The sequence below is a fragment of the Mirounga angustirostris genome, unplaced genomic scaffold (genome assembly GCF_029215605.1).
Source record: "Mirounga angustirostris isolate CCGP_5_RB_7025 unplaced genomic scaffold, mMirAng1.0.hap1 SCAF_6, whole genome shotgun sequence".
In the NCBI taxonomy this organism is placed as follows: Eukaryota; Metazoa; Chordata; class Mammalia; order Carnivora; family Phocidae; genus Mirounga; species Mirounga angustirostris.
In genome coordinates, this window is record NW_026991714.1 from 115012817 (window position 1) to 115039513 (window position 26697).

A 26697-nucleotide genomic window follows, 5' to 3' on the forward strand; every position below is an offset into this window, starting at 1 on the left:
TCTCATGGTTCGTCTACCCCTCCGATTTCCCCCCTATCATTCTTCCCCTCCTGCTATCTTCTTTTTTTTTTCTTAACATATATTGCATTATTTGTTTCAGAGGTACAGATCTGTGATTCAACAGTCTTGCACAATTCACAGCGCTCACCATAGCACATACCCTCCCCACTGTCTATCACCCAGCCACCCCATCCCTCCCACCCCACCCCCCACTCCAGCAACCCTCAGTTTGTTTCCTGAGATTAAGAATTCCTCATATCAGTGAGGTCATATGATACATGTCTTTCTCTGATTGACTTATTTCACTCAGCATAACACTTACCAGTTCCATCCACGTCGTTGCAAATGGCAAGATCTCATTCTTTTTGATGGCTGCATAATATTCCAATGTATATATATACCACTCTTTATCCATTCATCTGTTGATGGACATCTTGGCTCTTTCCACAGTTTGGCTATTGTGGACATTGCTGCTATAAACATCGGGGTGCACGTACCCTTTTGGATCCCTACTTTTGTATCTTTGGGGTAAATACCCAGTAGTGCAATTACTGGATCATATGGTAGCTCTATTTTCAACTTTTTGAGGAACCTCCATACTGTTTTCCAGAGTGGCTGCACCAGCTTGCATTCCCACCAACAGTGTAGGAGGGTTCCCCTTTCTCCACATCCCTGCCAACATCTGTCGTTTCCTGACTTGTTAATTTTAGCCATTCTGACTGTTGTGAGGTGGTATCTCATTGAGGTTTTGATTTGGATTTCCCTGATGCCGAGCGATGTTGAGCACTTTTTCATGTGTCTGTTGGCCACCAAATGCTCCTTTTAAAAGTGATCTAGATGCCAGAGTTCACAGATAGCCAATATAAATGGAATTTATATAGTCTGTCTCCTTATTATACTTAACTTTTTTTGTGGCAATTGGTGCATTTTTGAAAAATTAGAATACTTATTCCATATGCCAGTAGAACAGAATGCATTGATAGCAGGGCCTAGCCAAGCAGAAGATGTACAAAAGGGACATGTGATCCGTGTGAGCGGGGCTAAAGCTTTCTTTGCAGTAGATCTTGCACACAAATATAAGGAAATGTACGCAGCTGCACTGTTCTGGGTATCTCATAGGACGGCTCCACATCTCACTTTTTCTGCCTATCAAATTAGGGCATTGCACTAACTCACAGACTAATCATTTTGGAAGAGCTTCAGAGGGCCTCCAGCTGGACCTTCCCCTTTTGCAGATGTGCACACTGAGGCCTGACTCTAGGAGAACATGCTGGCAAGGGGCTGCCATGGAATGTCCCAGCAAATTGTTGGCCCTATAACTTCAGCTCTGGGATTTTTGGATTTCCAGCCACTCTGTTCCTTATCATACATGGGGCCAGGTGTAGCCACATACTTAGTGATCTTCCTGCCAGGAGTGATGATATATTATCTAGCTGACCTCAAAATAATTCTACTTCTGAAGCAGAAGTTCCTCTCTTTTTAAAGTAATCAATAGAATCATGGCATGAGGGATTTCTTAACTATGAGTAAACTTGGGAGGCAGCCCTCCCAGGGCTAATTTAAATGGAAGAGCAGGTAAGAGTTCACTTGGGTTCATTTTTTAGTTTTTAAAATGCCACTCTTTTCCAGCAGAATCAATTTTTAAGCTATTAACCCAGCTCTCACCAGACATTTTTCTTGTGGTTTGGTTTATTCTGGTTGTTACTTAATTCTCCCCAAAGGAAAACACTAGAAGCTCATAGGAATGTGCTCCCGCCCTGCTGTGGGCACCACAGAAAGTGGACAAGGGTGGGGCTTTGCAGGGAGGGGGAGGCTTGGAGGTACACAGTCCTGGGCTGGTGCTGGGGCTGTCTACGCCTCACTGTGCAAACTTGAGGATGAGGTCTCCTCTATACAAAGGGATAAGAGGAAAAGTTCAAACAGGCTGGCATCAAGCCTCCTGACGGTGCTGGTGGGAGTGCAAATTGGTCCACTTTGCAGGGAAACAGTCCAGCAATAGAGGAAATTTTAAGATACCCACACCCTTGATCTGCAGTCCGGCTTCTAGGAATATATCCTTCAACACACCATCCTGTGCGTTCCAAGTGTTATATGTCCAAGGATGGTCACTGCAGCATTGCTTGCAATATCCAGATATTTGAAAACAACTTGAATCTGTAGGAGATTGGTTGAATAAGTTCTAGTACATCCTTGCAAGAAAATACTCTGTACCTATTAATAAGAGTGAGGCAGCTCTGTAAGAAGTGATTTGGATGATTTGGAAGGGTTCCAAGGTGGGCCATTAAGGGAAAAAACTAGATGCAGAACAGTGAGCATATGAATATGCTATTTGTATAAAATAAAAAGGATATGTATAATCATCTTATGTATTCCTGGAATCTCTTTGGGTGGATATACTGTAGGAGACGTCCAACTTTTTCCCTAACCTCTTAGACTCTCCAACTAGGCCAGAGAATTAAGTTGACAGAAGACAGATCAGGATAATACAGATTTTACTTTTATACAGGTACACGGGAGTCTTCACAGGAAAATGAAGAACCCAAAAAGTGGTTAGGCCTAAGTGCTTAAGTTGAACACAGTGTAGTAATTGTGAAAAACTAACCAAAGTATACAGGGAGGCTGAAGGGAGGTTCGTCCAACCGGATTTATTTGTGCATATTTCTCTAGGTCTGACCTGTCTGTCTCAGGTGTTGAGAATGTTCTTTTCCTCCTAATATAGGGAGGGCATTTTTCACCTGGGAGTTTTATCTCCTATTTTCAGGGAAAAAAAGGGTAAACCAGAGCGCCCTTCTTGTACCTGCTGCTTTTTAAGTATCTTTGACTCAAAATAGTAATGACAAAGTGGCATATTTTGGGGTGGCACATCTGCTATCCTTCAGTACAATAAAGTGGTGATGGTGCTTGCCTCTGGGGAAGGCTTTCAGGGAAGCCGAAGGGCTCCACTCAATTGCCTAAATCTCAGAGTAGACGTGTATCCTCAATTGTTCCTATTATTATTGTTATTATTGGTTTTGTAGTTTGTCTGGTAGCAGTTATTGTTAATTCTACCTCTTCTTGCTTAGATTCCTTACATCTCTCCTTCCTCCCACTTGTCTCTGCTGCCATATACCAAGTCATCATTCTTCCAATGGACCACAGTAATAGCCACATGACTGATCACATTTCCACCACTCTTGGCTCTTTCTGATCTACTCGGCACGCAGCAGCCAGTGTCCTCTTTCAGAAATGAACTCTCCCACGGCTTCCTGTTGCAATGAACGTACAGCCCAATGGCCTTACCAAGACATCCAACCCCCAACCCCTCACCCCCAGATCTAAGCATGCCTACTTCTCAACTTCATCTCAGCTACTCTGACCTCTTTTCTGCTCCCCAGATCTGCCCTTCCTGCCTCTAAGCTCTGGACTAGATGTTCTTTTCCCCTCAAATGTTCTCTGAGTTTTCCATGGCTGCCCCATTACCATATATCAGGTCTCAGAGTTTGTCTAAAATAGTGTCCCCTCCAAGCTTCTCTCTTCCCTATTGTGATCACCCTAGTTTTTCTCTCTCAGCATATATCACAATTTGTGATAGTTTATTGGTTGACATGCATGCTTACTATCCATCTTCCCCCCCCTGGATTTTAAGCCCCATGAGGGTAAGGTTCTTGATTATCTTGTCCATCCCTCTATCTCCGAAGCCCAGCTCAGGGCCTGGCATGTAGTAGGTGCTGAGTGCAAACTTTTGAATAGGTGACTGTCTGGATGAATGAACAAAGTTGGAAATGAGTCCATGGTCTGGCTCTGCAGGTGGTTTGAGGACCAGCTCCACTGACAAGGTGGAGGCAGGAGAGGCCAGGGGAGCCAGCTGCCTGCAGGAAGCTTGGGTTTTAGGTACCAGGACTCTTAGCTAGTCCTCACTTAGGAAAAATAATTCAGAGATGACTGTGGGTAATGCTTGTCTTGGAACAAAAAACCCTTGGCAAATCTTCACTTTCAAGCCTTGACCCTGACTTTGATCCCATTTGACGCACGAGTTGGAGAACTGGTATTCAAGGCCTGCTTTCCAGGTTTCATCACTGTGGTCCCAGTATTGTTCCCAACAGTGAGTAGGGAGCTTAGCTTCAATCTCAGGCTCTGCCACTTACTAGGGGACTGATCTTTGGTGAGACTCATCTTTTTTTTCTCCCCAGTAGTAAAATCTCCCTTGCCTTATTGTAAAGATTATATTGGTTAGTATGTGTAAAATGTTTACAATGGTTATGTTAGATAGTAAAAAAAAAATCGGTTCCTCTTTTGTGTAACTGGAATTAGCACAGAATTACCCTGAGAAAATATTGGCCTTGGCCTTACTCCTGGTCCATCTGGGCTCCTGTCATCTAGAATTCATTTATTCCCTCACTTATTCAGGGATTTATTCCATGTAAAGACCCACTGAGTCCTTACTTCATGCAGAACTCCAGTTCATACCAAACACAGGTCAGGCTCCCTGGGAATCCAGCTATGGGCCAGAGATGTGCATGCAGGACATTCACTGGGAGTGACAGTCACAGGGTCACGTAGAGGGAGAAGTGCAACTCTGACGCAGTCTCAGCCAAGGCTTCAGTTGTTTCCGTGAGAGCTGGAGGTGTGGAGTGGAATTGAGACACAGGGTGACTCTTCCTACCATGCAGGGACCAGTTGTTAGGTAGAGACTGCCACTAGGAAGGGGGCATGCCCTGTGCCCAAGCACTCTCTTTAGCACAGGTGATTTTGGAAAGCTTCCAGAATTTCCAGCTACTGAGAGAATGAACCTGAGTCTGAAAGGAGGGATCTGGGTAGAACACATGCCTCCTCTGCATATACCTGGACTAGCCTTGGCCTTGCAGAGACAGCAGGGCCAGTCTTACACTTGTGGTTCTGGATAGACTTGTTCCAGTCCTGGTTCAGCCACTTAGCTGGCCCCCCGACAAGCTCCACTGCCTCTGTAACTGAGGGTGCCTGGTACCCTGAAAACCCTCCTCACTATTAACTACAGAATGTTTTGCATGGTTGTGGAGTGGTTTAAAGTGAGAGGAAGATTGTCAATGCCCTCAATACAGCCATACTCATCCACGTGTCTTGGTGGAGGTGGGGGTGGCTTTGGGTAATTCAAATAACAAAACGGTGTTTTCGGTGTAGAAGTGCCACTTAGACGGTGAAGAGCAGGGCAGCTCTCAAGCAGTGGCCCTGTCCCTCTAACAAGGTGCTGCTCTCACCTCCAAACTCTCAGTGGGCGGCTGGTCACTGCCCTCGTGCCCTCCATAGGAATGATGGGCATGCTTCACATGCACACAGACTGACTCTGATGCTGTCTCCCTCCAGGTGACACAGAAGTACTCCCTGGTGATCGTGCAGGGCCATCTGGTCTCCGAAGGGGTCCTGCTCTTAGGCCACCAGCACTTCTACATCTGCGAGAACTTCACGCTCTCCCCTGTGGGGGATGTCTACTGTACCCGCCATTGCTTATCCAAGTGAGTTCCTGACTTCTAGCAGACTCTTCCCTGAGCCTCGACTTCCTTCTCGGCCACCCCTACTCCTACCCCTCCCACCTAGGTGTTATTGTGTTCTTCGTTTGGGCCTGAAACTGAGCCATGAGAAAAAGCAGAAGAACCTTAAGACGTAGGCATCCATGACTGTGGTTTCCCAAAGTTAAAATCTGGAGTGGGGAACAAGGAAGTAGCTCCTCCTGTTCCATGTGATACGGAATGGACCGCAAGACAAGCGGGATCTCGCCTTAGGTTGTTTGGGTGACTGAGTCCAGTCCCATCGCTTACTCATTCAACAGCTTACTGATTGCTCATTCTGTGTGAAACATCAGGCTCTGCCCCTCATGCTGAGTGAGGCACACGAGTGCACTCGGCAGCACAAACAGGTTCTTTTGGAAAGAATTGGGAGCACACGGTTTTCATGGGACAAAGTATTTGTCACGGGAGGACTCTTCTGGGCTCACGTTGGGTGACATGGGGCCAGTGTGCTGAGGGAGGGCCACTGGAAGACAGGGGCTGAGATCTCGTTTGGAAGGATGGATGACATTTGGGTAGAAATTTGAAGAGCCTTTTTTTTTTATACCAACTAATACCAGAGGTCTTTGGCAGGAAATTCAGAGGCTCTTCTTTATAATCAAGTATAGTTGTTCTATTTGGGTTCAGGTTGCTCTCATTGATTAATTCTCTTGTGTTTATAAAGTACAGCCACTCAAAATCAAAGTGACTGTGTTCATGCTTTTGCTAGGAGTTCAGTTGTCAGGTCATATGCTTCCTCTTGATCATCACATTTGAATACATTTGGATGAAGACATCTTGATTTTTCCAGCTAGCGAAGGTTCAAATGAGGACAAGATAACCTCTTAACCCAGTGGCTCTCAAACTAATATCAAGTCACCTTGAGGGCTTGTTAAGACTTCTGAGACCCATCTTCACCTCAGTTTCTAGTTTGATAGGTTTGCAGTAGGGCTGAGATTTTAACAAGTTTTCAGCTGATGCTGATGCTACTGGTCTGGGACCACACTTCTGGGACCCATCTTCACCTCAGTTTCTAGTTTGATAGGTTTGCAGTAGGGCCTGAGATTTTAACAAGTTCTCAGCTGATGCTGATGCTACTGGTCTGGGACCACATTTTGAGAACCACTATTATAGACAATCAACAGAAGAACCAGAGTCTTAACCTGCCAATAACTAAGAATTTTAACACCTGGTTGTCATATCATTTCCAGCCTATGCAGGAAGCAAGAGTTTAAGGAGTGTCGAAGAATAGTATGTCAGCTCACCCTCCCTTGATTTAGATTTGCTCTAAAATACTTGGCCTTTTTCTTTCTGCTAAATTCCATCTTTTATTCATACCAAATGTTCACCGATTGCTGTGAGTCTTCTGTGCTTTTCCAAGGCAGGAGGAACATAATTAATACTTGGCACATGCATCCCATCTTATTGCTCATGTTTTATTGATACTGATCAATATGGACAATGGGTCTGCAGACTTGCCTTTCTGAGAGCTGATGAAAGCTTTCTACTCTACCTCTATGCATGGAATGCCCGTGTAATGACTTGTAGAATCCATTGCTTCACTCTCGACCTCTGGTTTAAATTGAGTTAGTGTTAGATAAGATCTTATTGATTAGGTAAATTGTGTTTATGAGGTGCATCTAATCATGATCAAACTGACTTTATCTGCACTTTCAATAGCAGCCCTGTTGTCAGGTTGTATGTACTCACTTGATTTGCAATGACGAAGGAGACTTCCCGTGTCTGGAAATGTACTTTTCTGGAATGCAAGTAGGAGTGGAGTGAGAACAAATTACTACCCTGGAATATCATTTGGGAATTGCTTAAGTAATTTTAGTCACCAGACCTCAGAGAAGTATTTGTTAATCAGACAGTGCTTTCTATCTGAGGTCTTGTCTGCTGCCCTAAGAAACTGCTAGCACTCATGAAGATGTGGTTCTCAGAGACTGGCTATTAGATCATGTCAGATCAATGGGGATTAAGTCTTATTTTGACCACGGAGACTAAGGAAGATACATAAATAAGCCAGTTAAAAATAAAGCTAACGCAACCCTGAAATGTCTTTCTAAAAGACTGCCATCAAATTGAGTATAGTTGGGCACTAGACCTTGAAAGAGGCTCTCTGATGCATCATAAAAATATCCCAAATAAAGCTCAGGAACAGTGCAAATCCTCCAGCATTGATTGCACTTGTGTACTTTGGAACTTCCCTCAGAAAGTAAGAACCTTTCCAGAAGGTTTATTTTGCCTTCAGTGAGATCCCCTGTTGCCTGAGTAGAATGACTATATTTGTTTCCTAAGGCTGTATAACAAAGTACCAAAAACTGGGTGGCTTAAAAAAACAAATTTATTGCCTCGCAGTTCTGGAGGCTAGAAGTCCAAAATCAAGGGCTGTGGTCTCTCCACAGCTCTAGGGGAAGATCCTTCCTTGCTCCTTCTAGCCTCTTGTGTGTCCATGTAGCCCTTGGCCTTCCTTGTCTTGCAGATACATCACTCCAGTCATGGCCGCCTTCTCTCTGTGTGTCTTCACAAGATCTTCCCTGTGTGTTTGTCTGTGTCTAAATTTCCCCTTTAATTAAGGATGCCAGTCCTATTGGATTAGGGCCAAATATCCTATTTCTAAAAAAAAAAAAAAAAGTCACATTCTGAGGTACGGGGGGGTTAGGACTTCAACATATCCCTCTTGGACCACACTACTCTACCCAAAATAGTGGCAGGCAAGCTCACAAGGTACAGCACTGGATTCATTTTGTGGGAATCCAAGCCATCCAGCTGGTACTTTGTGATAGGGTGCTTATAATCAGGTATTTTCTCCACATCAGTCAGCAATTCTGAAGCACCATTGCTCTGTTGAATTCGATTCAACAAATCCTTACCAGAATTCTGTACTGTGCCAGGCACTGGGGTAGACTCCATAAACACAAAGAGGCAAGTCAGATGTGGACTGAGTCTGGTAAAGAGTTTTTGATCTAGTGGTTGATTCTGCGTTAAAATTACAGGTATAAATTCTGACAACAATCAGATAACCTCAGAAATAATTTCAAATATTTTAGTCTGACATCCCCAATTTGACTCTCAAAGACCAGGTCAACCAATATGATTACCACTTAGTTTACTGTGGTTTCCCTAGTTAAGAATATTAAGAATTATACTATGACCACTCTGGAAAACTTGCATATGTCATGATAGATGTCAGGCAAAAGAGCTGTGAGTACCATCCTATAAACTATGACCACAGCTGTACCTAAAGAAGAACATGAATCTGCTCCTCCTTTCTATTCATTGACCTTAGGTGCTTGAATTCTGACTTAATGCACAGTACACAGCGTTGGCCAAGAGACCCAGTCACAGCCGTGTGTGACTAACACTACATAAGACAGAACTCCAGTTTGGATTACATCAGTGAACTTAATAATGTTTTTTAGAGTTTAGTCTTCCTGAGCATTCGGGTCTGTCTGAGCATTCCTGCCCTATATGGTTATTCAATCCCTCCAAGTAGGAGAAAAATGAGTGCATTTCCTCCTCAAAGTTCCTTCCTAAAAGCATTTTCCAGAGCACTCTTCCTCATGTCACCATTCCTCACGTCTCAGAATGCCGGGTTGCAGGATCAATCAGCAGAGAGCACACTGAAAGGAGGGAGCTTGCAGGGAGAGCTCTATAAGAGCCAGCGAGCCTCTCTGCCTCAGAGGAGAAAAGGTGTTAGTGAATGAGCTTGGATTTTAGAGTCAGAGGACCCGGGTTTGAATCCAGTTCCCCCTGACCTTGGAAAAGTCACTTCTCTTTGGAATGCAGTTTCCTCATTTCTGCTCTGGGAATAGTAATGACACACACTCTGTAAGCGTTCATTATGAGACAGCAGACGTGGTTGGCAGGCTGTAGGGCATGATAGTTGCCAGGCCCCTCGGCAAACATGCCCAGAGCTCCAGGGAGGATGCGGAGCATGGAGAGCCATGCGCGTGGGTCTGTGCCCCAGCGAACTCACTCATAGTCTGCCAGGAGAGGTGTGGCTAAGGTAGAGATGACATTTGCTGTTGTGCCCACAAGCCTGGGGTTATGGGAGCACAGAGGAGGCGTCAGTGTCATCCTCATCAGTGCCTTGACCTGGGATGCTGGTTGACCTGAGCTAAGGGTAGGAACCAGAATGACCACCATAGCCCCACTGGGAGTCAGAGAAGTTCAGGGGAAGCTCAGCTTAGCCCCTGATGGAGTGACCTAGGTCTTAGCCAGCAGATTTGAATTAAAGCACTGAGGCAGAAGCATCCGGAACCAAAGCCACACTTGTATTTGATCAATCCTACAGCTCTGTGGCTCAGAGCAGGGACCTGAGAGGCTTGTTCTAAGAAGGGGCAGGAGGAGCTGTGAAAGGCTGAGTCTATATCCTGGAAGGCTGGCTGTGCAGGAGGCTGAACAATGGGCTCAGGCTGTGTCTCCATGAGCAGCCTGCCCTTCTACCTTTGGGGGCAAAATGTGCATCGTGCACAAGTCCAAGCCCTGAGCACTGCAGATGCTGGGCCACCCCAAATGACCGGTGATTGGACAAGTCCTGCTGACCTGTGTCACACACCCATGTCTCTGCTTACCCTGGGAGGCGTGGCATGGAGGCCTAGTGGCCTGCTTTGCAGGCCGGGTGGGGAGGGCCACCCTCGGAGCTGGGGTGGGGAGCAGGCAGAATGCCAGCTTCTCACCCATTCCCGCCACCTTGTGCGGGTGCAGGGGCTCTTCCAGCTCTTGGCTCTTTGGATCTGTGTTTGATACACAAGCTTCTTGAGGGCTGAGGTGCCTGGGGGTGGGGGTGGGGGGCACTCCATTTCGCCAGTCCTTAAAGGGCATTCGATAGAGCTTTTGCAGACATGTACACAATTTACATTTGCTGCATAACTCAGAAGTAAGTCTATAACTGAAATCAGTTTTGTTAAGTCTCATTGGTGGTGAAAAGCTTCATCTGGTTCCCTAAAGGTGTTTCCGTTACTCCCAGTGCACAAACTGTCATCTTTGGGATGAATCTGAGTCCAATTCATGATTCTCCCTTTCTCTCCTCTCCCTCTCTTCCCAAGGGGGTCATTCTGCCCTCCGAGAGGGCTCCTGGCTCGGGGCTGGTGCTCTGGGGGCCACCGCCAATGCTGTGGCCAGTGTCCTCCAGCCCACTGGCGCTCTCAGCCTGCTGCACACGTCTTTGGGGCTCAGGGGTGGCTGGACCACCCCAGGCCCCATGTTGCCAAAGCCATGCTGAACACAGGCTTTTCTATGGAGGCTCTTCATCTTTCTGCCCTTGCCTTCTGGCCTGAAATTTCTCCATGTGTAATGGGGTCTTTCACTCTTCCCCACCCCCTTGACCCACGTTTGACCCCTGTACCCAGAGAACCTTCTTACACTCACACCCTGCACCCTGTGCCACTGTGTGCCCTGGAGGCTGTCCCCTCACTTGGTGACACTGGTGCCCCAGCCTGCTCCCGGGCAGGGCTGACAGAGGCAGGAGCTCCGAAGGGAGTCGGTGGGTCAGCAGTGTCTCTAGAACCACAGGCGGGGCCGTGGGGCAGGCAGGGGAACAAGCCCTCCACACGCCCTCTCACTGCTTGTCCTGTTTCCTTTCCAGCATCAGTGACCCATTCATCTTCAACATGTGCAGCAAAGACCGGTCCTCTGACCATTACTCGTGCCAGATCCACAGCTACGGGGACCTCAGGGAGCTCCGGCAGGCACGCTTCCTGCTACAGGTATGCCGCACAGAGGGGGTGAGAGGGGGCGCCAGCTTATGGCATGGTGGTCCAGGTGCTAGTGAGGCCCCATCAGAAGGTGAGGGACACACTCCATGACCCCCTTCACACCTGTGCACAGCCCAGTGCCCTTTGGGACACATCTGTGAGTGTGAATTGTGTTGGGCCTGGTTTCCTGGTTGGCAGTTGTAACGTCTGCTTCACTCTTTCCCCAGTTCCTGCTCTTTGGCTGTTGGAACCTTCTCTCTCTTGGTGCGTCATTTAGGATCCAGCCTCTTTGCTTTATTTTCCCCTTGACATGCCCAGAGCGGCCTTGGAGATTCTGGAATACAGGACAGGGCAGCTCCGTTGCCTCATGGCAGAGCTGTTGACTGAGAGTCAAGGGTCAGCCTGCCCTGAGCGTGTGGTCCGCCTCCACTGACCTCCGCCCCTGCCCTTTGCCCTCCCCACGGCCAAACCCATCTCCAAACTCCCAGGCATTTCCTGGTCCAAGTGGTTTGGAGATCTCCTGATTGTCCCCTCCAACCAGGGTCCCAGGGCTTCAGCCAGTGCCTCCAGGGGCTCACCAGGGGCTAAGGGAGCCAATTCCCCTCAGAGGCAGGGCTCTGCCACCAGCTGGGCACAACCTGAAGCTTCTCACTTGAGTTGCAAAGAGAGGATCCCCTGCTGGCCTCAGACACATCTGGCCTCCCCAGCCCAGCCTTACTAGTAACAAAGCTGCATCTGTGTCCAGAGGCCTCCCAGGTGGCAGGCAGAGGAATAGATGAGATCTCTCCTCTACCCTTTCCGTAAGGTCTCCGTTCTGCTAAGGCCAACAGGGGGACAGTGTTGGACCCTAATCAACCTAGTCATAAGAGTGTTTTATTGGTAAATGTCTTTGGGTCCATAATTCATCATGTGATCCTCCTGCCGGGGGCGGGGAGGGGGTCCTTATGATTCTCTGACACTGAAGCTCAGGGAGGCCTTTCAGGGGGGCTCACTCTAGAAAGGATCAGCAAGCTGCTAGAATCCGACCAGCCCTCTTCCTCCCTCTCCACTGATTTTGCCCACAAAGTGTTGGTTTTCATCTTGCCTGATCTTGGTGTGCTTCTTTGCAAGGAGAGTGAGTGAGAAGGGGACAGCTGGGAGAAGCCCTGCCCGGAGGGTTCTGGGCAATGTGGCCAGCATGGGCCTCATCCTGACCGTGGCTCTGCCACTGTAGCAACCCCACTTTGTGTCTTCTACCATTATATATATAGCATTCGGCACATTTTTTGGCACACTAAGTACTTGAAATTACTATTTTATGATTATGCCTACCTTATAGGTTATAGGTAGTAGCATATAGGTATCAGTAAGCGAGTTTCTTCCCCCTTCCAGATGTTTGGTTAGCCTGACAGTAGTGGAAGGGAGAAGCAGGAGGGCACGTGAGCATGGCCAAGTAGGGTGGGATTTGGGGGCAGGAAGAGCTTTGTGAGCAAGGCCCCCATTTCTTTTGGGTTCTCCCAGGAGAAAGTCAGATCTTGGCTATTCAAGGTTTCCAGGAGAAGCCATAATGTCTACCTTGATCATCTGTTTTGCACAGTTTTTAGATTTCTATTTGTAGAAAAATATCCGAGGCTCCTAGTGCACCCCCCAGCCAGAGGGGTTTGCTTATCATCACAGATACTTTGCCTCTGCTTAGGAGCCTAGTGAACTGGAGTTGGAGAGCTCACTTTCAGCCAGGTGGAAGCAGGATCTGACTGTGTTGTTGGATGCAACGTCCCCTCTGTGCCTCCATGCCCGGGCCTCACCCCTGCCTCCAGCCCTGGGAATCCTCTCCTTGACCCCATCTCATCCCTGAGCCTCATCCTCCATGCAGACTCTCTCTGTGGCTGTTCCAAGTCTGTTATTTACACAGCTTGGAATAGAAAGAAGGGAGACAGGGAGAGAGAAAAGAGAGGAAAAAGAGAGGAGCGTATGTAGAGTTCATTTAGGCATTAACAAAATACCCTTGCTAGGTCAGCATGGCCACATCAAATTGGCTCTGCAAAATGAGCTGGGCAAAGAGACCTGGGCCTGCAAGTCTGTAGGTCGGCACACAGTGCTGCCCAGATGGCGAGTTGCACCCACCCAAATGGTTCCCCTAATGTTTCTGATAGGGTGACTCTCTGGTTCAGGAAACCAAACTTGTGACCCAGAAGCGAAAGTGTCTGAAGGTATCACTGGGCCCTTTCCTCCGTCTCTCTGTTCCTGGCTTATACTGGGAGTGGGGCTCTTGCTTCCTGCTTCAGTCAAAGGAAGTCTGAGGCCTCCTGCTCTCCTACCCATTTTGCAGGGACTCCCCTTTTCACCGTCGCCAAGATCTTCGTACCCCCTGGGGAGGTTGGAAGAACCAACCAGGAAGGGTTGCCTGACACAGAGAACCAAATGACCCATTGCTAGTGGCTCTGTGGCCTGGGGTCTCTCCATTCCAGGCAACTTCAGCAGCAGTGAAAGGGGTTTCTCTTTATAGGACATCGCTCTGGAGCTCTTTTTCCAAAACGGATATTCCAAGTTTCTTGTCTTTCACAACAATGATCGGAATAAGGTCTTCAAAAGGTAAGGGTTTGAAAATCTTCCTCCAAGAGAAATGATCATGAACTGACTGTAGAACAGAGATGGCTCTGCTCTGTCCTCAGGAACACTGTTCTCAACAGTGCTCAAAATCCACAGCAAGCAGGATTTAGGTCAGACAGAGGAAGGACTTACTGACCTACAGAGCTACTAAATCATGGAACCAAGTACAGAGAAAGATGCAGAAGTGCCTTCTCTAAATCCTGGGAAATAGGCTCCATTTCACGGACTGAAGTAGTTCAGGACAGTAAGGACTAAAGAGGGAAGAACTTATGCAGACACAACACATTTTAGAAGCTGGCTGTTTAATGGACCTTCCAGAATCTTCTGGCTTTGTTTTTTTAATTTTCCAAATAATTTTTTTTGGCTTAATCTTTCTTTTTGATCCCAGTTGCCAATTTTAGTTGTTCCAACTTCATATTTCAGTGGAAAGAATTCCGAACAACTGATTTCCCACTTTTTCACGGAACATCTTTTTTTTCTTAAAGAGAGAAGCCTGCTGTTTTAGTTTAACTTCTTTCTCCAAATAGATGAATCAATCTAAGAAATTTAAGCTGGTGTTTAAATGTTTTGAGACTAATGGCTATTTTTTTCATCGTTATAAAAGTTACAGACAGATTTGTGGAGAATCTAGAAGGGCCAGAAAGGAAAGCCATAGACAGAAGACACAGAAGATGGATCAACAGAAGGGGTGGTTCAGCTTCACTTTGGGCTGGGAGTTCTGAGGTGATATTTGACACCCCCATTTTGAGCTCAGAGGTTCTCGCCTTGCCTTCCTGTTGGCCCTGGCCGGTAACTGGCACCACGACCAGCTGCCGGATCCAAAGGGCAGAGCCAGCATGGAGAAAACGACTCCTGCAGAGAGGCTATTGCACCAGCTCTGGGCACATTTCCATTGCCTGTGGGCTCTTCCAAGGAGGGCTGTTATATGGCCTCCTAAGGATTTCTTCAAGTTCCATTTTAGACCAAGCTGAAGAAGTAGACAGGCAATGCAAAACCTCACATCCATTTCTCCCTGTGATTTCTGTGTATTAAACACAGTTTTTCACAGTTAATCTAGAAGTTTTATACATCCATAGCTCAGGCAGTGAATGTTAGTCAAACCATACCCAACCCTGCTTCAAGGAGCCTTAAATTAGATGGCATTTTCAGTGGTTGCTGAAATTGGCAATGGAATTGTCAAGTGCCTGGCCCAACCTGCCAACATGCACCATTTTTATTGTAATGATTGTTTTATTATTGTCATTTTTATTAAGGCTAGAGTGTATAATGCCAGGGGGTGCTGAGGATGTGTTACAGAGGTATACCCGGGTCTGGTGTTCATGATCTGGGGGACAGGATGGGGTGCGGGAGGGGCAAGTATGTACCCTACCTCTTGACTGGCACCAAAAATGTCTCCCTGGTGGTGGAAGAGTCTTGACTCTGCTGCTGGAATGATTCTTTCCTTTTTTGTTTAGCTTCTGCTCTTTCCAACCCAGCTTGAAGGGGAAAGGCATCACAGAGGACCCCCTCAATCTAAGGTAATGGAGCAGGCAGGTGTCAAAGCCATGCTCTCTGGACATGGTACTGGCCTTGCTTTGATTGTTTTCATTTGTTGGATCCTACGGTCGAGAAGTCATGCAAAGAGCACATCTATCTACCTTCCCCTTCATTTTTGTCTCTCCCATCCTCATACTCTCGTCCTCCTCCTGGGGTTTCTTCTGCCAATTAAACCTCTACAAAGGGACTTGAAATTCCATGAGCTCTGTGGCTTTTTCAGACCAAAATGCAAGAATCAGCCCTCTGCCCATGGTGGGCGGGGCAGGTTGCCTGGTGTGGTGTTAGTGCAGGCCCAGCCTTGGTGTCACACCCCCCAGGTGGGGGCTGTGAGCAATCCCAGCTCTGTCCTTCCTATAGGAGACTCTCCGAAAGCTTAGAAGCTCAGTTAGCATAGGGTGGAATGCAAGTCAGATATTAACTTATGAAGCTGGGATATGGAGCACCTTGCCAGGGAATGAAATACTTACAGCCTCCTTCCACAGCCTCCCTTTACAAATACCCAGTTCTCTGGAAGGCTCATTCGGGATTGGTAAGTGCTTTTATTTCAATTAAGAATGAAATGAGAAGAAGAAATTGCTGGGTTTTGTCTAGGAGTTTATGTCGAGAGGGATGTCCCCAGCAGATTCAAAGTATTTATAATAAAAAATATGTATTTATAATGACTGTGGAACAGGTACCGCCAAGTCATTCACAATAATTTATCGATAGCTTGTTGCATGTGGTGGTTGCTGCTTGACAGAGCAACAAGCAAAGCACCCAACATCTTCCCTGTCCTTATTGAGTTTACATTTTCTTGAGGAAAGTAGAAGGAAGCAATTTCAATGAGTGAAATACAAAGCATATTAGATAATAAGTATAAGTGTAAAAAAACGAAGTAGGTAGAGGTAGGAATTGAAATCTTAGGGTGGTAAGGGAAGCCCTCACCAAGAAAGCAATATCTGGATTCAGCTGTGAACAAAGTGGGGAAAGGAGCTATGTGGGTAACCAGGGAAAGAACGTTTCAGGCCAAGGGAAGGGAAGAGCAAAGCAAAGGCCATGGGGGGAGAGGGGGAGCACAGTGGGCTCAGCTGAAGCCAGAGTGCTTGGAGTTCAGGGAATAGAGGGGAGAGAGGTAGCAGGGGCTAGTTCATGCAAGTCTCGGGGGCTTCTGGTAATGGCGTTGGCTTTTACTCTGAATAAGTGGGCAGTATTGGAGGAATGCTGTGACCTAACTTATATTTTAAAAGAATCACTCTGGCTTCTGTGTCAAGAATAAGCACAGTAGGTCAAAGACAGAAGTGGGAAACCAGTTAGGAGGCTTTGGCAGTAATGCAGCTGAGATTTGGCTGATGGCTTGGATCGAGGTAGGGGGGCACAAAGATGGTATGAAGTGCTCTCTTTATGGACACGTTTTGAAGCGATGTCTGTTGTGATTTGTTGATAAATCAAGTGTGGTGTGGTGTGTGTGTGTGTGAGACAGAGAGAGAGGGGACTTAAAGATAAGACCAAGGATTTAGGCTTGAGCAATTGGAAAATGGATTGGGAAGACTGCAGGAAAAACTACTTCGGGTATGGTGGATAATGAGCTCAGTTTGGGACATGTTAATTTTGAGATGCCTGCCAGACATCAAGGTGGAGGTGTCATGTAGGCCAGTAGGTATATAAATTTAGAGTTTAAGGGAAAGGTCCAGGTGAGATGGAAACTTGGAATAGTATTTAAAACCTTGAGCCTGGTTAAGATCACCAAGAGAATGAGTCCACATGGAAAAGAGGTCTAAGGATTGTGCCTTGGGCTATGCCAACCTTTAGAAGTTAAGGACATGGAGAGGAGCCAGCCAAAGAAATGGAGAAGTTGTAGCCAGGAAGATAGGAGGGACTGCAGGTGTGGAAGATGTCCTTTAAGCCAAGTGAAGTGTTCAAGGAGGCCGTAGTCAACTGTGTTGGTGATCTAATGTTATTGGTAGGCCAAGCAAGATAAAAACTAAGAAATGACCATTGAATTTTGCAACAAGGGGGTTATTGATGACCTTCAAAAGATCAGTTGGAGTAGCTGCCAGCAGAAGCTTCCTGTTGTGCCAGACAATAACCCTTTAGTTTGTAGATTGTGGGGAAGTCCAGGGCATAACAGGGGATGGGCCAGGAGGCCCAGGCAGCACCGGGCCACTTGAAGAGGGGTAACTGTTTCCAAACCGGAATGGGCATATTTCAGTAGTTCAACAATGGTACAGTCCCAGTTGTGCATATCAGCCCTGGTGATCTCATGTTATTTATGTTTCATGTAAAGTTTAATGTCCCCACTTGGATTTCTCTGCAACATTTCACTGCAAGTATGTAAAGCCACTTCAAACTAAATGAAGCCAAAAAGCAGATCCATCACCTCATATACCTGAAGACCAACAGAGGTCTGGCTCCAAGCATGGCTGAATCTCTGGGCTCAATAAGTCCCAGCACACTGTAGGTGTGCACCCCATAGTGAGGATTTCCTTTGACTTGATTCCGTACTTGGCAGGCTGTCCAAGCACAATGCCATCAATGTCCCCAGTAGCTCCAGTCAATAACTTAGGAATTCCACCACATGAGGAATGCTCTGTCCCATTAATTTTAGCAAAAATCCCCAAAATGATATTCATTTGCTGAAGTTAGGTTAGTGTCCATCCCAGAACTAATCAAGTGTTTTCATAGGGCAGATCAGTGTCATGTGCCCACCCACCTTCTGGAAGTAGGATCAGTCCCACCCAAGAACATAGACCAGACTGACAGGGCCGTGGTTCCCTAAGATCATCAAGGCTCTGTTATCACAAGAAGGGTGAATACTGAGGGGCTAACAAAAGCAGATGGCCATCCATTGCTCCATGTGGAAAGCTTCCCCAGGCACCACAGCACTCATGAGCTGGACACTCATTTTCTCTCCTCCTGGAGTTTTTCTCTTTGCATCAACTTTGACACACCACATCGCTGAACCCCATTTGTCTCTGAAGATCACCCTCTTTCTTATAAATGATGCCTGTGATATCACTCAGTAGCCACCCATCTGTCCCACAGCTGTGAATCTCACTCTGTCCATTCCTATACTGTTGCTCTCAGAGTCTTAGAGATGCCTTGCCCTGACAATACATACTTATGTCTGCACAGATAAGCTTCTCTTCTAAATTTCTGCCCCAGATGGAGGGGAAGCAGACAGAGGAGAAGCAGAGGGAAGAATACATAAGAGGAGATAAACCATGGGTACAGCCACTAAGTTGGGGATCTGTACAAAAATGATCACCAAGTGTCAGGAGAATTCTTGGCCTGGGGATGAGTCACAGGTGTGGAAATTACTCATTTGTAGGGATGACCCTAGACACCAACCTGTGTACCACCTTGCACCTGTGGGATGACTGGGCACTGGGCTAATTTTATTTCCATTTTGTTTATTTTTTCCCTGACTGCTATCTGAGTCCATAGGAGCAGGATCTTCCATGGTCATTCTGCACCTGCTGCCACAGCCCCAGCACAGCTCCAAGCATGGAGGCCCTTGGGATATATAAAATGGGAAAGTTCTGGAGTCAGTTGGGAATAATGCATAATGCGCCAGAGAAAGGCTTATCTAAGCTCGTGGAAGGTGAGCTTTGATGAAATGGGGAAGCCCCAGTGGGAGGGCTGGTCCTAGACTCTGGGACCAGCCAAACAGCCAGGGACCTGGTGAGACTGTGTTGCAACAGCCGGCAGTGGGCTTTGAGATCAAACCGATTTGGGCTCACAGTAGGTGCTCAATAAATACTGTGATTCCTTCGCTTAGTTTTAGTAATAATGCTGTATTTGTAGGCGTGTATATGGAACAACTGATTAAAAACAGGTGGCTGTCTGTGCTCTCAGACCTTGTGCATCTTTCCTCTCTAGCTCTTCTCCCACCAGCCACACTGGACCTTCAGGACTTTCAGAGAGGGAAGGCAACAGTGGCCTCCAGCCTTCAGAGGGCTCAGCTGGCCATTGCCTCATGCCTAGAGCAAACCTGATTATTTTCCATTTGGATTACTAAGGGAAATGCCTAATCCACACAATGAGTCTTGAAAAATACCCCTCTTCCTTTCAGACATTCTAGGAAACATGAGCTTCTCATCTCTGATAGAAGTGTGCAGTTCGTTTTGAGAGTTTTAAACTAGCCCGAGTCTTGGCCTGTGCCTTAGGTTTTTGTATCTTCAACTCCCAGCTTTTGAGAACTGATTTGGCCCTTCTGCAGGCCATTCCCTACATATTGGAAACCTGAGCTTTTGGGTACCAGAGTTTTGCCTAGAATTCCCATGGAGACAATGGCTGTCTCCATAACTGAATTCCAGGAAGGTTCTATGGGCCTGGATCCGAAGTGGGAAGTACTTGCAAAGCCTGGATGAACCTGGGATCTGTAATCCATCCATGTCTCCCCATGGTACAAGATTAGAACATTCTGATGAAAGCATGGTGACATCATCAGATATTCATCGGGTGCAAGATTCTGCAAGCCTCTAGGGGCTTCTCACAGAAAGCCAGCTAGACACTTCGCCGGCTAAGTGTCTGGCAGCCAGAAAGCCCCACAGGCAGGCTCTGCTGAGATCTGAGGAGGACTAGTCGGAGGAATAGAAAGAACGGCTGAAGTGACAGGGAAAGCCAGCTGGTGAGAATGTCCGTGTGAATAAACACATCCTTATACTCACAGTTCTCTGTACCCTCCACCAAGGGTTGCAAACTGCTACGAAATTAAATGCAGGTACAATGATCATTTTAAAATGACCCCAAAATTCCTTTAAAGGAGAAAAAAATAGATGTGATCAGGTACCTGGAGTGATCTAGTTACCTAATTGTCCTGAAACTAAGAAAAAAAAAAAAAAACAATTGTTCTGGGTTATATCATTTTCCAGTGACAGAAAACAAGAAAGAGGGGGTTTTGTGAACTTTTTTTTTTCCTGGAAAATACTTTCTCTTGGCACTGAATATCAAATTTGTCCTTGTCTAAACGGTAGTGGGTACAAAGAAGGAAGTTCCCTTTTTACAAGATAAGAAAAAACAGCACTGCCAAATGTAATCTTCTATATTGATGCTCTGAAAAAGTAGGGCCCTACCATTTGGACTTATTTCTATGAAGACATTTCTTTGGGATGCCAGCATTATATTTTTTCCCTATGTTCTCAGTTCATACTGAGCCCAGAGTTTAGAAAACTCAGAGAAATACAAAGCTTGGATGCCTATCTAGTTCTTCTTGTAAATCTCTGTTGTACACAGCACACATCTTTTATTTTTTTTCAATTTTTAATTTAAATTCAATTTAGTTAATGTATAGTGTATTATTAATTTCAGAAGTAGAGTTTAGTTATTCATCAGTTGCATATAACACCCAATGCTCATTACGTCATGTGCCCTCCTTAATGTCCATCACCCAGTTACCCCATCCCTTCACCCACCTCCCCTCCACCAACCCTCAGTTTGTTTCCCAGAGTTAATAGCCTCTTATGGTTTGCCTCCCTCTCAATTTTCATCTTATTTTATTTTTCATTCCCTTCCCCTATGTTCATCTGTTTTGTTTCTTAAATTCCACATATGAGTGAAAACATATGATAATTATCTTTCTCTGACTGACTTATTTCACTTAGCATAATACCCTCTAGTTCCATCCACGCCATTGCAAATGGCAAGATTTCATTCTCTGTTATGGATGAGTAATATTCCATTCTGTATATATACCACATCTTTTTTTATCCATTCATCTGTTGATGGACATCTGGACTCTTTCCATATTTTGGCTATTGTGGACATTGCTGCTATAGATGTTGAGGTGCATGTGCCCCTTCAAATCACTATATTTGTATCCTTTGGATGAATACCTAATAACACACCCACACACACCTTTCAGTGGGCCAGAGGTATCCTTCCATAGTGATCTCTGAAATGCCCCCTTGCTGTGTCATCAAGGCAAAGTGTCCCTGGGCTAGAGTAGGCTGTTAGGTATGAAGCAGGGCTTATATTTGGGACCTGATTGTATCAGGGTATTTGTAGTTTCTGAAATGTTCTCTCAATTGTATAGCTTACTTAAATATAACATTTAAAATGAAATGCATTTTTTGGCACAGAGTTCTACAGTTGAGTGTTGTCAGAGTTTCCTTTATAGATTCTCTTTGAAAAATAATGAAAGACAAAGAGCTCAGAAAACCAACCATAAGAAGCTATAAATTCCCATAAGATGATTATCTTTCAGGACAATCAACCACACCCTCAGAGGCATCACTGCTAGCAGCGTGGAGGCTAAAATTCAAGTACCTCTTCTCCCTATGACTGCTCCTTCAGTCCTGCTCTCCAGAGATCAACACTGTTGACCAGCTGGGAGGCTAGGAATCTGTCATATACGTGATTACTTTGATAAAGATAGCTTCAGCCTCATCACTGTGTGCAGAAATGTGCTCCTTGTGCTTCTTGGGAAAGCACAGCCCTGGCGGGGGGAGCGGCGGGGAGGCAATTGTAAACGCTGCACAACTCAGACCATGGCGTCTAGAGCAAAGTTGCTGGAACCAGAGGTGAACTAAACAACCTGGTGGTATAACCATTGCCCCAGCATTTAGGAACTTTTCACATGGTTGGCTCAACAGGCCATGAGCAGCTGAGTCTGGTGACCTGCAGCGAGCCCTACCTGGATCATGTGTAGACCTTGGTTTCGAGCCCCGTTCATGTAACTCTTATCTCTCTTGGCTTACATCTCCTCTTTGCTATACCCTTAGCCATGACCTCAGACCCACTTCTAGGTAGAAGCTGAAATTAAGCGTCTCTGTGTACACCTATCCTGGCCTCTTTGTCCTTCCAGCTCCACTTAGTCACATTGCTTCCATGGGGCCAGGAGGTGTTGGGGTAAAAACCCAGAACTATGAAGAGAGTGACTCGCTGGTTCAAGGTCCCCCACCCAACTTGCTACTTGTGCCCACTCACCACCAGAAAACCTGAAACATGGGTAAAGAAGCCATAGATTTTCTTTTTATTCTTATAGCATCTTCAAAGACAAAATCAACAATGGATAATTTTAGATTAGTCTGGCGAACTGAGGTTAATGTGCTCTTTCTCCTGAAATGCCTTAGCTCTTCAGGATGGTTGCAACTTGTCATATTTACTCATAAATTAGCACTTGGCAGATGTACAAGGATCTGTTTATTGCTGCATCTAGGCTGCAAGATTGTTTAAAATTTTTTTTATTTTAAAATAACTATAGATTCACAGGAAGTTGCAAAAATAATACATAGAGTCCCCATACAGCCTTCTCTTAATTTCCCCCATATGGTTGTTACATCTTATGTAACTATGGTACAATTTCAAAACCAGGAAATTGACATTGGTACAATATGTGTGCATAGTTCTGTGTCAGTTTATCTTATGGGTAGAATCTATAACCACCACCACCACCACTATAACCTAATCCATTGTTTTTAGCACCACAGAGATATCTCTTGTGCTACCATTTTATGGTCCTGCCCACCCTCCACCACCTCTCACCAGTGTTAAAGCCTGGCAACCACTGATCTGGTTTTCACCACAATCATTTTGTTCTTTAGAGAATGATCTAAAAATGTAATCATAGAGTATGTGACCCATGGAGGTTGGCCTTCTCTACTCAGAATAATGCTATTGAGATCCATCCAAATTATTGCATGTATCAATAGTATGTTCCATTTTATTGCTGAATAGTATTCCACGATATGGATATACCAGAGTTTGTTTAACCATTTGCCCATTGAGAGAAATTTGGCTGTTTCTAGTTTGGGGCCATTACAAATAAAGAAGACTATTTACATTTAATGTAGTTATTGAAATGTTAGGATATAAATCTGCCATTTTATTTTTTGTTTCCCTGTTTATATTTTTCCCTGTTGTTCATTTCTGTTTTCTTTTCTTTTCTTTTTGCCTACCTGTGCATTACTGAAAGATTTGTTAAAATTCTACTTTGATTTATCTATAGTACTTTTGAGTATATTTCTTTGTATGAATCTTTTGTATAAATTTTAGTTGCTTGAGGGATTGCATTATACATACATAACTTAACACAAGCGACTGGCATAGAGACTTTATCAGTTTGAGTATAAAGACCGTAAGTCTTTTAAATCTTAAAGTCTTCTTATAAAACTTTAATTTTCTATGACATATGTCTATAATTTTCTTAAACATTTCCTCTATATATGTAAAAAAAATTCACCAAATATTTCCCAAAGTCATTTTCACACACAGGTGGTCTAAAGCAAAGAGAGACAAAGTGAATTTAAGAAGCAGGTCAGTATCTTGGCCAGCACCAGAGAGCCTGGCTTCCAGAACGTTCCCCTTACCGCTCTCTTTCTTCTCCTAACCGAGGGCTTTTCTTCTTCAGAGTCATTTATTCTTGTTGGCTGATTAGTCTTCAAGTTTTTGCCATAAGCTACTCTAGGGAGATGTTGAACGGATCCTGGGGATGGAGACACAAGAGACTGAGGCAATTACTCCAGGTCATGGAGGCAAAACACAGCAAGGGCCGAGGTCACACAGGGGTCACCTAGGTCATGACTGGCTTTCAGAGAGGGCAGTGACTGGGTTAGCCTAAATACGGTTTTTGTTCTGTTTGAGGAAAGTGAAACCCCATGGTTTTCCTACCAAGTGTTTTTAGGCTTAATACAATTTTTAGGAAAGAGAAGTGACTGTGTATTTCAGAGCATGAAGGAATGTCAACATCAGGCCTTTTCCTTGATGAGAAAAAAAGAAAGAAAATGTGCAAGACGATGCCTAACTCATCTCTATCTCCACTCTTTGCTTCATTCTACTGCCAAGGTTTCCTAACTAACAAGGTGTCTAACATGAATATCTCCTGTGGCAAATCAAAGCCCCCTGCCCATTTATTTATCAGTCCTGGTGAAGGTAGACACAGTTACAACCCTTTCCTAAGACATGGCTGTGAGATTGAAAGCATTATAAAGCACTAGACCAACGATGGCAAATAAATGTCATCTTGCACACCAACCACTCAGTTGGCAGCGAATCCGGGATCAATGCCTGGAGGATGTTGAGGACCAAGCACCATGGAAAAAGTATGGTGTGACAGAGCAGGAGAGGGAGTAGTGGGCAAATTCATGGTCCAGAACAAGATCCTGCCTAGGAGCACAGGGAGACATTTTTTCTTAATTCCTGTTCTCTGCTAATTCCTTTGAGTGACTAAGAGGGGAACGCTAATTCTAAAGAAAAAGTGTCTCCAGGGGTTAGGAATGGAAATAGGTAGTATCCAAATAACTGGCCACCACTCTGTTTGGATCATATGCCCTGCATGGATTCTGTACTTCTTGGTGAGAGACGAAGTAGCTAAAATAGCAAAATGGCTACCTTAGGGACATGTTCAAGGCCCCATGTACTAGTGGTGGCTCCTGAGCCTAAGGCATGACATCCCATCATGTACTTCACAGACACGACTGCTCCGTTCGTCTTGGGAAGGGCTTCTAGTAAATCACTTCAGACATTAAATGAAGGGGAAAATGTAGAGGATGATACTCTTAAAGCTGACCAGGATGCAGTGAAACAGATTCTCTAATATATTACTGGTAGATACATAAATATGTAATCTTGTTGTAAACTATTTGATAGCATGTATCAAAAATTATTTTAAGAAACACACTGTTTTCAGGAAACAAACTGAGGGTTGCTGGAGTGGTGGGGGGTGGGAGGGATGGGGTGGCCCGGTGATAGATATTGGGAAGGGTATGTGCTATGGTGAGCGCTGTGAATTGTGTTAGACTGTTGAATCACAAACCTGTACCTCTGAAACAAATAATATATTATATGTTAAAAAAAGAAAAAAAGAAGATAGCAGGAAGGGAAAAATGAAGGGGGGGAAATCGGAGGGGGAGACGAACCATGAGAGACTATGAACTCTGAGAAACAAACTGAGGGTTCTAGAGGGAAAGGGAGTGGGAGGATGGGTTAGCCTATGATGGGTGTTAAAGAGGGCACATACTGAATGGAGCACTGGGTGTTATATGCAAACAATGAATCATGGAACACTACATCAAAAACTAATGAGGTAATGTATAGTGATTAACATAACATAATAAAAATAAAAAAAACCACACACATTGGGCTCATCCTGCATATAAAAAAATAAATAAAAAATAAAAAACACACTGTTTAACATATTTGCAATAATGAAGCTACACCAAGAAAATAATGCAAAATAGTTTTTAAAGTCTTCATCATATAGGCTTTCATCACAAAATTATTTCTATTAGTGAAAAACTGGAAACAGCTTGAATGCCCAATAGTAACTTATGTGTGTTTGTTCAACTGGCCTGCACATGTTTTAAATTATGGTTATTAAGACCATGTAACAACATGGATTTCAAAGCAGGGTAAAAATGAGGTAAATGCTATAATTTTAACTGCATATAAAAATATATACAGAAACATAACCAGTAAGGAAATCTGTCAATATTATAGCTGGCTCACACTGTAGAGTTGTGGATTCTTTAAGATGTTGTATTTAAAACTATGTTGCGGTTTTGTTATTTTTATAATGGAAAACATTTAATAAAGGGAAAAGCTGAAAAGGGAATTTTGAATCGTATTTTTGGAGATTTTGGAGAAAGAGTTGTCACAGCTAAGCATTACAAAGGAAAGCAGTGAGGAGTGAAGAAGTAGGCTGTCTGCTACGCTTTTTCATGTGAAAAAGAAACAAGCTAGTCCCACTGAATTAACAGATTTCCCTGCTTTTCCACTGACCACTACAAAACTTGCCACCAACACAGGAAAGCCTTGATTAGGAAAAAAAAAGTTTCCTAACTATATCTTCCTTGATCCTTTCCTTTTAGGCAGTACGAAATTATGAGTGAGTGTGAGTAACAGTACAGAGAAGGTTCTCGGCTAGTATGAGAATTGACTGCACCACTGTCAGTTCTGCCAAAGATCTAGTGTGACCAGGGACACTGTCCAAAGTAGTATTTCAGCTTTGAGATGCACCAAGCTTTAGTTCATACGGAGAACTGCCTTCTATTGAGTACTTACTCTGTGTGCTATCTGCTTTAGATGCACAACAACCCTTGCAGTTGGGGCTGGTATTATTCCCACTTTACAGATGAGGGAACCAAAGCGAAGTAAGATGTCCAGGGAAATGAAAAGAAAGAAGCAGAGCTGTCCTGGACCTAGATCTGTCCAGCTCCAGAATCTTTGGCTTTTCTCTATGCCAGGCCAGCCCTGCATACCACTTGGCCCTGATCTCCTAACTTTCTCAGACAATAACATTCTGTCCTGTCTTCTTTCAACTGGTCTGCACAGGACAAGGCAAGAGTCTTGTCCCCCCAGACAGAGTCCTTGCACCTAGCACAGTGCCCAGTAAGGTATTTATTTATTGACTGCACCAACCCATACCTGCACCCATTCTTTCCTTACTCCCACAA

The 26697-nt window shown here is 45.0% G+C and overlaps 1 protein-coding gene across 1 annotated transcript in view; it reads left to right on the plus strand.

Moving 5' to 3' along the window:
* WDFY4 (WDFY family member 4) overlaps nucleotides 1-26697 on the plus strand; it is a 291643-nt gene that overhangs the window by 198508 nt on the left and 66438 nt on the right. Inside the window, exons 44-47 of the mRNA XM_045878280.3 lie at nucleotides 5320-5468; nucleotides 11092-11212; nucleotides 13686-13771; nucleotides 15244-15306. Of these exons, the coding sequence (XP_045734236.1) occupies nucleotides 5320-5468; nucleotides 11092-11212; nucleotides 13686-13771; nucleotides 15244-15306 (419 nt within the window). The remainder of the gene's footprint in view (nucleotides 1-5319; nucleotides 5469-11091; nucleotides 11213-13685; nucleotides 13772-15243; nucleotides 15307-26697) is intronic.